At 39.3% G+C, this 14,000-nt stretch overlaps 1 protein-coding gene across 1 annotated transcript in view; it reads right to left on the bottom strand.

Annotated features, from left to right (window-relative positions):
* The window catches only part of RET (ret proto-oncogene), a 35,920-nt gene extending 27,465 nt beyond the window's left edge, over nt 1–8,455 (bottom strand). The window contains exons 1-6 of the mRNA XM_074154957.1: nt 8,431–8,455; nt 7,829–8,080; nt 5,890–6,183; nt 5,189–5,430; nt 3,291–3,492; nt 2,626–2,825 (exon numbers count right to left, since the gene is read on the bottom strand). Of these exons, the coding sequence (XP_074011058.1) occupies nt 2,626–2,825; nt 3,291–3,492; nt 5,189–5,430; nt 5,890–6,183; nt 7,829–8,080; nt 8,431–8,455 (1,215 nt within the window). The remainder of the gene's footprint in view (nt 1–2,625; nt 2,826–3,290; nt 3,493–5,188; nt 5,431–5,889; nt 6,184–7,828; nt 8,081–8,430) is intronic.
* Between the last annotated feature and the right edge of the window lie 5,545 nt (nt 8,456–14,000).

Here is a 14,000-nt window from a genome sequence, read left to right as displayed (position 1 = left end):
CAAGAAGGGCTTTCTCTTTTTGCCTGCTTCCACTAGACAAAGCCCAAGCTGGTAACTTTGCCCTGCACCACAGGTTCTGGAGTCAGCACAGCTCTCGGATGCAGCAGAGCAGAGCCCCAGGGGAAGAAGGTAGAAGCAGCCAGTTCCTCTTTCTCATGAGGAGGGTGAAAAAGAGCCTGGTAATCAGGATTAACATCAACATACAAGGGAGGAACCTACAAAGGTGCATTTGGCAAGACACACAATAGTTAACACAGAAATACCATTATCAGAAATAGGAATGGAAAAATCCATCTTTTGAGCTCTATAGAGTCTAATATAAAGTCCGGATAATGATAATGTTCCTCTTCACTGAATTCCAGGGACATTTGGACATATAACCTTTCTAAAAATCTCAGCCAATGTTATTCATCATTTGTCTCAGTAAATGTCAATAGAGCTTTAAGTCCTTTGATAAGTTAAATGCCACTGGGCAAGTCTGTACCGTCAAGGCCATGCTTCTGTTATTCAATTCATTTAGCTGCTCAAATAGACAAATGGCATCAGCCCAGCAGTTAATCATTTCTTCACGCTCTTGTGTTTTCCTTAGGGCAAGAGACAGTTCAGCCTTCATATTGATTTGGCCCAGTACTTTTCCTCACTGCTCTGGCACATCACAGCTAATTACGCAGACGATTTTAATAATGTGAAGTGCTGGGGACTAAGTTGCTTCCACTGACTTGTGCTCCAACCCAAACCCACTGTAAATTCAAACCCAGCCTCAGAAGTAAGTGGATGACAGTAACTGTTCGAGACCATCTCCAGAGCCAGGATGAGTTTTGCATTTTCCTGGTCAAGAATCAGAACAAAATCTCTTTGTGAATTTGTGTCTAGGCAGCACAAAGAGAGATCTTTTCCCATAGCCTTGGAGACTTTCTTGATGAAACAGTTCTCCCTGCTACTACTGCCACCCAGTGAAACTGCACAGTTAGTGGGAAGCGCCATCGTTTTCAGAAACCCTAATATTCCCTCTCAGACGTTTGACTGTCCTGACAACATGCAAAACCAGCAGCTTTAGGAGTTAACTTGGTTTTAGGTGCTTTTTTTTGGTTGCATTCTGGAACTAGAAAACTATATACTCCCAGACTTCAACCAAATGCATTCAGGCCATCTAGGGTATGCACAGATAAGTATGGTTTAACCAAATTTAATTTGGAATCATTCATAATATTATCGTATGCATACACCTATATGTAAAATACATATATAAACACACACATAAAAATCAATTAATTCATATATATTCATACACAACTTACAGTTAAGTTTCCACACTTTTAAAATTACGGTTACGTTGTGATATATATACAGTTGGGGCCTATTTCTAGATGCTAAGACATAGATTATGAGTACCTTGCACATCTATGCTGTTATTTCTTTTAGGGAGAAACCCACTGATTTTACCCCATTTCCAGGCAAGAGTTTTTTTACACCGCTGAGAATAAAGCTTTCACAATCTGGTGCTACAACAACCCCAAACCTAACATCAAAAATACTGCAATCTGCACAAAAAGCACAGAATATGCTCTGAAGTTTCTGATGGACTGCAATTTGAAAAGGTGCAGCAAGAAGGTATCACAATATGTCATAAAGAAGTAGCTTTTTGTAGGGAGCCCGATGTAAGCACACTTGGTATCTATTCCTTATTTAGGATATTCAGTGCAGACTATGGGTATGATGTCCCTTGACTAAGTAGCATTTTTATTGTTCATGTAAAGCCTGTTTCATACTATCAAGCCATGGTGCATTTCATCTGATTAAATGTAAAAACACGCAATGTATCTAACTTTCCTTTTTCTTTCTTTTTACTATTAGCCAGAGGCTTAAAGATGAATAAAACTGAATTCTTCCTTAGAAGACTTCTAATGAATTGGTTTCCTCTGCAGCTGGGATGATCATATTTTAGTCTCAACCCTCCTCTCTGCTACAAATACAGCAGCAGTTTTATAGCTTTATTTAGTTACGAGGAATACTTTCCAGCAGCTCCCCCAAAATGGCTCATCACTGATGTTTTTAATATTCACTTTCATAACATTAATTATATTGAACTAGTTCCTTATTAATGTACATGTTCCATAGGAATTACATTGTAATTTCCACCTGATTAATGTCAACCTGTTACGAAGTGTTTCTGGAAGGCATTATTAATGGCAATGGTGGTGATTAAGCTAAAATGAGGGTTAAATTAAGAAACACATTAATTACTAACCAGCCATTATCTAGCGAAAAGCCATTAATATACTGGAATATGTAGAGCTGGGACTCCAATAGCTGAGACAAATTTCTTTTTTTGCTCTTGATATTTTTCCACTTATTTATGCCTAAGCCACTCATGGTTGCAAGTCCTTCTGTCTCTATTTCTCTCTATTAATACTTCTATGTGTAGCCCCTTGTCTGCTATTAAGTGATGGGAGACCTGGTGTCCAGTCTACCTGCTATCCAGAAACAGTCATATTGACTTGAGATTTTTCATCGATGCTACTTAAAACAGCTACAACCCATGCTTTAACGCGTCTCTCCCCAGTGATCCACCTACTGAGCTCCACCTCTAACAGGGAGTGAAAGTGTAATGAACACAGTTCTTACTTGTGCAAAACGTTCAGCATTTCTGTTCACTGTGAACTGGTAAGTCATGTTTGGAAACTGAATGCTGACAGGGAGGATGGAGACATTGAAATGAAGCATCACCGATCTTTCTGGGCCATGAAATTCCGTGTCATTCACCAAAACATCCAACTGGAAGGAACGATGCTCTGTGACTGAAATACTTTTATTCAATACCAGTTCTGTAAAAAGAAAAGATTAGTCTATTACCAACCCACATGATCTGCATATGTATATTTTGATACTGCAATCCCAACAAAATTACATCAAAACTATACCTATCAAAGTTAATCCCAACAGGAAACAGAAGGTGAGTTAAATATGAAAATATGCTCCTAGGGAGTTATGCTCTGTGCCATTCAAGATGTGTGGAGAGGTTTTCTTCTCTTCTAAATGCCATGCTGACAATCCTACAATCAGGACCACTTGCTTATCAATATACACAACACCATCCCATACACTCCCTTATCCCAGAGATGCAAAGAACACCATGTTTTCAGTACGTCTTTAAAGCTTGGCATGTACTTAACTTGAAATTTCTCAGCTTTCTTTGGCTCAATATTTACAAAATGCTTAGAAAAGTTCAAGAGCTTATCAGTCAATTACTAACGAGCAATTTCTCCTTTATTTGAAGAAAGAGACCTTACTGTACTCATGCTGAGTTCCCCTCACTTGGCTGCCATTTGGGCTGAAGTGGATTTCATCGAAGATGTGCTCTACCCGAAATGTTTCACTTATCCAGGGATCGTCGGTAATGATGGTTCCTGTGTACTTCTTTCTGCTGCTTTCAAGGGGATAAATAGGTGTGGTGTCTGCATCGTAAACAGTTAGCGTTGCAAGGACCGTTCCCTAGAAGGAAATAATAAATGACATTGCTGAATGACTTTGAAGCTTTCTTCCCTTGTTACATGTTAGAAGATTGAAATATGGGTCAAATAAAACCTTACAACTTTCACTCAAGCCCACTTTCATTCACATTCATTTTAAGCTTAGGCCACCACTAAAACTTTTAAGCTTTAGGCCACCACTATTTCACACCTATTTGGATCCGAGTTAGAAGCTCAAAAGAAGATGGCAGTGAAAGAGTCTACATCTAAATACAGTGCTAAAGTTTTAAGGTAGGAAATGAGTGCACATGCACAGCTCCTGATTTATTTTTTTTCCTCTACAATACTACTATAAAAGCAGATGATATGTGCACTTAGAAGTCAAGGAAATACAAACAGGTCAAATTCAGTACCTGAAATGACAGAAGTGGCCTGGGTTGGCTGTCTTCTGCTTAGTCTACCTGGACACTGAAGCCACAAGGCTTTTAAAATTTTCATTAGCAATTCTGTTGTTTCAAGTTTGTTTAGTTACTAGAAAAGATTGACATTTTCCAATATAATGCTTTTTTCCCCCACTGCAAAATGACAGTGAAGTTCACTACGTTCTGAATGCTTTGCAGGCATGCAATTTCAAAGAGAATACTTCACTTCATCAAATAGTTTTATGAGACCTTCACTTTCTATCATCCAGAGCTAAATCAAACTTCCAAATTTGAAAATTTTCAAAAGTTAAAAGGAATTATGTTATGACCAGGCAAACGTGATGTGTTCATAGCTGTCTTGTCAACACTTGTTCTAGTCGGGAGGTGGCAGCAAACTCTCAAAATCATTCTTTTCCCGTCCAGACAGAAACGAGGAAAAAGTATTTTGAAGGGAAATTTGGCTGCAAAAAAAAATGCTGCTGTTGTGAAACAGAAGTCCTCTCACAAAAATGGGGCATCATTTTTGCCCCAAAAGAAGTGCCTTCTCTATACCACTGGCCTATAGAGGGTTGTTGCTCCAGTGGAAAGAGCCAAAGAGCTCGCTTGTGTTCTTTCCTACGGAAGCAAGGGCTGTACGTGTGCAGGGGGCAGACACAAAAGGGGTTTGGGCCTCTTGAAAGATTGTCTTGGGGTGGTATGGGAAAAGCAGGAGGGCACCATTAAAGCAAGATCCTGGAGCTCCCCCTTAACAGCCCGACACTGGAAACTTAAAAGCCTTTGCAAGTACAACGTTTGTCTGCAGCAGACAGCCGCTCCTCCTGAGTTTCTATTAACTGGCACAGCATCCTAATGAGTGTTCTGAACATAGTTCTCATATCTTATATAGATTTGCATATACGGGAAGGACACACACATACAGTTGTTGTAACAGCTGCCAATTTTAGTCACCTGGGGAAGGAGCCCTGTAACAAATACAGAGCAGAGCTCAGTACAGGGAGATACCAAAATCCTGACCACAGTCCTAGCAATGGTGCCTCCAGACCTCAGGAACTGCTAATGTGTCTTTACGCCATTTAAATCTTGACCCAAACTCTTCTTACTTTGGGATCTGAGTAAAATACAACTCAGGGGAGAAGAAATCTACAGTTTCAGCATTTTACAATCACAGCTCTGAAAAGCATGGTGTGGTCATGTGCTTGATGCTGAGGTCCATTGCCCAGAGCGTGGCATTTCCCAGCTGTCATGCCTCCCACCACTGCGCTCCTACTGCTGGGACTAGGTAAAGGAGAACGTTACCTCTTTCCTGTTGAACTCCACGACAGCATCTGCAGTATCAGTGCCGTTGGGAAGGAAGGGAGGAGAGTCATCTTCATCTAACACATTGACCAGGAAGGGCACCTCAACCTGCATCTCCCTGAAGCCCTCTCTCACGGTACATTTGGCAATCAGCTCGTATCTCTCTCTCTCTTCTCGATCTAGGCGCTGCATCACACTCACGCCCGTGGTGTTCTCATTGTATCGAAAGGGCATACCTTCAGCTGAAAAACATAGCCACAGTATAAATAGGGACAATCACTTCCCATTATAACACTCTGGTAGTTTTCTTCTTTAATACTTTTTTTCAATCCAGTAAATCCATTCGGACATCATGACTGCATGATAAAAGGCAAGCTCAGAAGTGAAACAGAAGGAAGCTGTGGGGCTATATTAGGGCAGGCAGAAAACATGGAATAGATGGGAAGGATCCTACAATCTAGAAGAATCACAATTTAAAGCTCAGGATACTCCCAATCTGCTCTTAGCAGGCACAAACTTCTAAAACCAATCTTTATTCCCATCCTGTCCATATATCTTAAAGGCAAAATCTTCAGGCTCAGTTCACATTTGCAATGAAATTTCCTTTACAGAATCAATCTAGATCTACTACAAAAGAGATCTTCACAGTGCAGCTGCTTACATCTATTGCTAGGATGTGAGTGGCTCAGTTCCAGTTTTACCTGCCAGCAGTTTGTAGGAAATGCTGAGGTTCTGACACAGATGATGAACTGAGGGTAACTGGAGCTGATGAAATGTGCCGGGTGGTTTATTCTCCTTGATGTGAAAGGAGAGATCCATTTCTGTGAAGCAAAGCTGCCTTGCTGTCAGGGAACTGCAAGCCGGTGCAGTAGCATTCATCAAGGAGAGGAAAACGGTGGTGCGCATAGCAGAGTCGCATTCCTTCTCTTGGAAAGGGTGGGACGAAAGGAAGACATACAGCATCACCTTTGATAACGGCATCCAGTTTCCTACAGCTTCAAAAAAACAACACCATAAGAAATATTTTGTAGAAGACAAGCCAACATTTCTTTTACCCGTTTTGTGCTCTAGTCCACTGTTACGCAAACAACCATATAATCCTACTATGTAATAAACCAGCTCTTGAATACATCATCTGCTGATTGGGAGACTTTAAATCTTAATCTTAATAACCCCAGTAAGCCAAAATACGATAGGTGTTACCACCAATTCTACATTATAGAACCTCACAGAACAATATCGGCGTTCTGTTGTTAAGACACTGACATAAAACAGGTCCCTACCAGTAATCAGCTTTTTGATAGGACTGTTTTTTGAAGCAGAGTGGGGTGGCAGCAGGGAAAAAAAGTGTGCAAAACTGCAATAAGTATTCAGGACAGACACACAACAACTGCTAATTCATTTAAGCCCCAGTGTTCTGATAGCTTATGCCAGTTGAGGATATGCCCAAATTGTTTATGCTTAGAGGAAAAATTGCTTCACCGCTTTGAAATATAAAAAGCTGGTCAAAAGATAACATAGAAGTTAAAATCAACCTGTGGCATCCACTAATACAGCTTAAAGCCCTAATTATTTTGATTACCTTGCTTTGACTACAGACAGAATGACAGCATCTCTGTAACAGATCTAACACACTTGAAAAGATGCTTTAGGTCACTTTGATTCACATGAACAAAACAAGACTCTGGAGTTCTGGATAGCTGTTCTTCCTTTGTTCAGTTACAAAGAGCTATCTGATATTCATGAACACTGAGTATCAAAAATGCAGCGAAAATGGGTAAGATATTTGGCTCTTAAAAAATAAAGCAGTAAGTGTCTGAAGTTGAACATTCAAACATCAAGGCACCTAAGTCAAAGGGTAGTGCTGATATATGGCTCTTACAAACTCAAGACAGTTACTACAGGCTCTCTCTTCAACAGCAGAATTTCTGCAACTGATCACAGTGGTATGCCATTAACTCCTCACCCATTTCCTCCTCCACCATCTAATGATAGCTAATTTCCTCATAGATCAAAATCACCCAAACCAATTTACTGCTAGAGCATAAAAGAAGGGAGAAAACCTGAGATAATTCATTTCTGTACTTCAATAGTAAGCTTCTCTAACAAAGCCAAATCTCAAGAGAGGGAGAGAGGTACACTTAACCATTTCTTCCAAGAGCTGTTTGGTGTTACATGCAAATGTACTTTGTGAATCCACATTACCAAAGTTTGAGGACCATTTATATAAGAGTTCGAACTAATCTAAGTGCATTGGTCTGGGCACTAAGCACCCAGCATTAACACAACAGAATTGGCTAAATTCGCATTAGTAGATGAACAAACTGCAAATCTCAATGTAAAGCTGTAACTTATACAGCTGTGAAAAGCTGAAAAAACATTTCAAGTAATGCAACTTTCCCACTGTATTGGAGCGCACAGTGTGAGCAACTATATCTGCCCCAGGTCAGTGTTTGCTTTGGCATATGGTTCCCTGCGTTTGCTGTGGCTTTTGCTGGGTCTGGTTCCTCTTTTTAAAAGAGCAGATGTGTTTTTTCCAAGTTTGATGCTCATATGCTGATGGATAAATCTCATGATCTGAACATACTTTGCTTTAACAACAGATGCTTCAACAAGAAAAGCTAGTCTTCTTATACTTACACAGTATGTTAAAGTCTTCTCTATCCAGGCTTTTGCTGAGATAGAGAAGTCCTGTTTTTTCTCTGATTTGAAACCAGTGATTTTCATGGGATCTTGCTCGAGAAATGATGAGATTCTGGCACAGATGGAAGTGGGCCACTTCCCCATGTGAATCCCTCAAGGCGTGGATGCGCAGGAGCGGCGTACCTGCTGGCTGATCAATGTAGACATTCTCTGAGTACTCTTTCCTGGGGAAGTAGAGACCAAAGGCAGCTGCCAAGGAAAGAACATAAGAAGAGAGTTGCTCCCAGTTAAATGATTTTTGCACTGGCATTTTCTTAAGAGATGCATTTCCAAAGAACCAAAGGCTTCCATTCTCTAAGGATTAAAGAAGCATTAAGAAAGATGTGGGAAAAGGCAGATTCTCATCTGGTGTAAATAAATATAGTTTTACTGCACTCAAGCCAGGACATAGCCACCAAAAATTTGGCCTATAGTTTACGTTCAAGTTTGAAAGCGTTTGAAAGCTTTTTGAAAGCAAAACTACTTTGTTGTAAACACGGCCCAGTTTAAGCAGAACACTTAATGAAGCTCTGCTGGCTGAATTTTACTTAAGTTCATACCTGGAGCTCTCAGATGTAATTCCATTATCTCACAGATAATATTAAAAAAAGGAAAAACCCTTTAAGGAAATCACACACTTTAAAAACCTAAACACAGCCTCTGTTGAGAGAAAACACACAAACGTATCAATGGCTAACACACTTTTCCTTGGACTGCGTAAAACCTCTCTTACATATGAGTCCTTTTATGGTTCCCTCCCCTTCTAAACAGGCCAGCAGGATACTTTTGGTAAAGAAATTGGGAGCTGTTTAAATAAAATTCATATGAAAGTCTTACTAGTATTTTAAATACGACAGATGGGAAAGCTGAGAACTGACTTGCCCGAAGTGAGGAGGGAAATGTACATTTATTTTTAATACAGTGTCTGTGACTGACCCATTATTCTTCTCCAATTTTTTTCCCCACTCTGACATTGCAGACATTTACATACAGTAGGGCTCAACTGTCCCTTGATGCCTGTTTCTTGAGCTGGTCTCATCTTACCAGGTCACTTTGCAATGTCTTCTCTACCCCTTTCCAACTCTTCCCTTCCAGTTCTACCGCTTGCAGATACGATCACAGTGGAACGCTCGACAAGCTCATTGCACGCACGCGCACTGAAATACTGGAACCATCACTCCTGTACTTCACCTGCACTGACAGTCAATATTTACTCCACATTGCAGAATTTTGCATCATTTATCATTATCACACATCTGCTGAACAAATGAAAATAATAACAATTTCCATATGTTACTAAAACAAGACTATCTTAGCTTAAATCAAGCCAGATACAACTGCAAAGGATGGTAATACAGCAGCAAAATTAGGGATATAATGCCAAAACATCTTCAAAAGAGCATGAGAGCACATATTTATTTTTTATTATTATTGGATCCATACACTGTTCTACTGAATGGAGAGGACCACAAACAAACTGTAAACAAGAGACCTCTAACTTCATTTGGAAATACCACAGAAACCACTGTACCTTGCAATGATTCATGACATCATCAGTATCCCTGGATGCAATTATATCCAAGAGATTTACAGAGGCCCATTATTTTTTCTATATATACTTTGCAATATATGAATAAAGTGGTAAAGTAATACAGTAGGTGCATTCACTCCGAAGTAATTCATTCAAAGGGAAGCCAACAATAATCTTTCTGAGTTTTAGAAAAGCACTAACTCCTGACATCCCCTGTCTGGAAAAGAATTATTACTCCTGATTCTACTGCTATCACCATCTTCTTTGCAAGTCAGATTCCTGAACATTTAAAATAAATTTCAAATATCTTTCTAGTCCCTCTTTCTGTCTTTTTTAAAGTGCAGGAAAACCTGGTAAATATGCACCGCTAGAAGTCCTAGCAAACAGGTTTGTTAACAAGAGGGTGATATCCAAATAGCAAGTCCAATCTCAGTGCAGGCAAGTACATTTCCTTGAGGTATTTTCTATAAAATCCTGATTCTAGAATTATGAAAACTTCCTCACGAGAAATTCAACTCTGAAAATTCACTGCTCAAGACTAAAAAATTACTTTTAACCCACCGACGCATACAAATGAGGCGTATACAACATTAGCAATGAGACAGAGGAATATTTCCTTATTTCTAAGACTGGGGTGAACAGTTCTAAAGTGAGCAGTGCTGCGTGCTCAGCATCACAAACACATCACGCGGTGCAAGAACTCCGGCACCATAGGAGAAACATGAAATCACCTCCAGTAAAAGGAGTATATAGAAAGTAGGGTATACATACACAGTATTATAGCAGCCTACCAATATCTGAAGGGAGCCTACAGGAGAGCTGGCGAGGGACTCTGTCAGGAAGTGTAGTGACAGGACAAGGGGTAATGGTTTTAAATTGGAAGAGGGGAGATTTAGATTAGATACCAGAAAGAAATTCTTTACTGTGAGGGTGGTGAGGCACTGGAACAGGTTGCCCAGGGAAGCTGTGGATGCCCCATCCCTGGAAGTGTTTAAGGCCAGGCTGGATGGGGCTTTGAGCAACCTGCTCTAGTGCGAGGTGTCCCTGCCCGTGGCAGGGGGGTTGGAACTAGATGATCTTTAAGGTCCCTTCCAACTCTAACCATTCTATGATTCTATGCTTCTATGTGTGAAGTTGAAAAAGTGAAAAATGGGGTATTTTGAGTTTTAATTATTTATTCCCTTGTCTTAAACAAGCGTGTTAATCTTTATACAGTTTGTTGTACAAATCTGGACCCACACTACGTGCCAGCATGTACACAGTTGTGTTTAACAAAGCACATGAATAATTATGACAGACATTGCCATTTAAATGTCTGAAACTCTGCATGCAACTACACCTCAGCAGAGCTCAGCCTCCTGGCTGCTCTGCATGTGAAAGAAAAAGTTAGTATTTATGCTGCTGATCCTCTGAAATTCTTTGGCATGAGTTCACAGGAGCAGCCTTCTCCATTCTCAGAAAAAAGGGGGAAAAAATCCTGTAATATAAAAATTTGATTTCTCTGTAGATAACAGAAATGCAAATCAATGCTTTGTATTTTGAAGAGAGAGGACTCCTCCTTAATAAAATAATTCAGAATTTGTATCACTAATTAACCAGAAATGTTTTTCACAAATATAAAGCTACTTGAAGAAATGAGGAAAAGCTGATGTAAAAAGTTTATGTAGAAGCGAGATCTTTTTCTTCCTAATTCAAACCTAAAAGCTGTCAAAATTAAATTCTGTCCATCAAAAGTGTTAGCTTTTAGTACATAATACTTCTATATTACGGGCAACACCTAAGTATAGTTTTAAGTGACACCAGTGGATCTGACATACATTTGTGTTTTACTCAGAAAACAAGTATTTCAAGTGAAGACACTTTACAACACTGTAGAAACTTAGATGGTAAAATATAAAAAAAATATAAATTTGATTTAGCCACGTAACAAGATTCACCCAATGCTGCTGATTGAAATTCAAATTGAAATTACTGGGATTTTGTAAAGTGGTTTGTGTTACTCTCTAACTCCATTTCAAGCACTGAAAGAGATGAGAGGTATGCAAGAAACTGCCCAGGTCACAACCACGCTCTGCATATAAATCTTTGGAAGCTGATTTTGAAGGAGACCTTTGAAGTAGAAACGTAGCACCCACTTCTTGGAGATGCATTCATTCCTTTAAGCCCTAGTAAGTTAAAACCAGATTCAATAAACTTGCCATCTGGCAAGTATACTGCAGGAGGAAGAGGTTCTAATCCTGGCCACAGTTCCTTGTGTCCTGAATAAAAAAAAAAGAAAAAAAAAAAAAAAGAAAAAAAAAATCAATTTCCAAGGACTTGTGCAAGCTTCCTATGGAAGCCAGATGGAGTTTTTATTGAATCTGCCATTTAAATAAAGAGGAATTGAGATGGTTACACTCAAAAACTGGTGGTTAAAGTGCTTTTGCTTAGGAATTAAAAGCAGAGAAACATTTCATGTTACAGCCTTAAAATACACCATGAGAAGGCTGTGCTGTGTAATATACATGAGTAACACAATATATATAGAGAAAAAGAGACTGAGTTATTGGAATATTTTGTAATCTCTGAACTTTTTTTTTTTTTTAGAGGATGCTTCAGCTCTCTTCTATTTTACAATCAGCGCAGAAAACACGGCAGCCTCTGATGGATGAGCAATATTATGTGATAATAGCGTATCGGTAACATACAGAAGAGAAAAGTGATCATGTTTAAGCGGATGTAATGCTACTGACTAATAGCTCCTACAGGAAATAGATACAGTTATGACAGCAGTTTTCCAGTTCAGGGAGAGAAAGCAGATAAAATGAGAGTGGAGAAATGAGATTATATACACTTTGAAGCCTTCATGATCGCCTTTTGAAATAAGGTAATTTTTCATGTGGCTTTTTTCAGTCATGAATGACTAGGTAAATAATGCCTTTTTTGATACAAATTGACTTTTTTGTGCAAAACTTGTTGTAGAAAACTTCATATGTTTTTAGTGCTTTTTATGCTTACCCCTATAGATTTGAATAGCATCAGTGGACTACTCTTGATGAAAACTATTAAACTAACTATAGCAACCATCAACCATGATGAGCAGAAACATAATTTAACTTTTTAGTCAGAAAAATCAAGAGGTGTGAAATTTTTTTAATGAGTAAAGAATACTTCACTGTGAAAGACAGTCTCCCAAACAATGCTTGCAACCATCTTTCATGGTAAAATTGCAGACTTCAGAAAATATGTTTGAAGCAAATTATCCCAGTCACAACATTTGCTCCGGGAAAGATGCACTTTGGTAACTGGGAAACCATCTCAGGTCCGTGTGGATCACCTGTAGAGTCTCAAAGCACATAGATGTTGAGAAGAGAGGACAACCAGCACATGATGGGGCCACTGCTCAGGAGCATCCTCTCTCCCTGGTCCACAAAGCAAAGGCCCTGTCCACAACATCCTCTTTTAAAGAGAAGCCAGCGCAGGTTGAGGCAGCCAGAGAACTGCCCGTCAGGGAAATGCAGCAGCTACTCGCTCTTGAGCCTGGGATTGAGAACCTAAGAGCTAAACCCACAGAAACAGCGATAGCGGGGCACCGTTCAAACTCAAGGCCCATCACCTAGCCAAATCATCTGCCCCAAGCCAAGCAAGCAGGTGTCTTACGTAGCTCAGAGTGAAAATTCACAGCTTAAATGACCACAGCTTGGTTTAAGTTACACCATGTATTTGAACTAAAGGCCCAGTCCTGATTTAAAGACTTGAAATGACTAAAATCTAGCATATCTCTTTAAAGTTATTTTGGGTTTCATTACTCACTCATCCAAAAAATGTGTCTCTAGCATAAATATTTGCTTCTTTTCACCAGATCATGTTTTAAGTAACACTTTTTTTCCACTAGATGAAAACTTTCGCAGATTTCATGGTGTCTGCTGGATGACCACGCATTTAAAAACACAAGCACTGGGTTGTGTTTTTCAGAAACCATTAAGAAAACAAATCAGCAAAATGGAAATGGAATGAGGGTTGTTCTTCATTCAGCAAGTAACATACAACTACATAACCCACGTCTCGCAAAAGTTACTCAGAGCTCCCCAGCATTTTGGAGGACAACAAGACAATTTATTGAGAATAGAACAGACCTCATGCAATCAAAATCCTTAATCAAGAACTGACGTGCATCTCCAAGAAAAGGGGTATGCCTTTAATGCAATGATAGCACTATCATTGTAATATACAGGATTTAATGATATAACAGATGAACATGGGAGTCTGCTGTTAATAATCTCCCATTTGTTGCACAGCATCAGATTTCAACAAGCACTTATCTGGCAAGGTTAGTTTTGTGTTCCCAAAATAATTATCTTTACTTTTGATGAGTAGCCATTATGTTCCATTACTAGTATTAACATACCCAATGTTTGATTTATCAGAGAACAAGAGCAGCAAGGCACTTGTATGTTTTAAATTAGAGGACTTGCCCGCTTAATGCCCTTCTAGCCCCTACATAATTAAGAAATAAACTCGCCATCATAAACCAAAAAGTCAGTAATTTAGAAAAAACACTGTCATGTGACAAAGATAGCATGAAACAGCATAGCTGGGAACAACGCTATGTGGATTTAA

The sequence above is a fragment of the Numenius arquata genome, chromosome 10, assembly GCF_964106895.1.
Source record: "Numenius arquata chromosome 10, bNumArq3.hap1.1, whole genome shotgun sequence".
Taxonomy (NCBI): domain Eukaryota; kingdom Metazoa; phylum Chordata; class Aves; order Charadriiformes; family Scolopacidae; genus Numenius; species Numenius arquata.
This window is presented reverse-complemented; position numbering and strand designations above follow the sequence as displayed.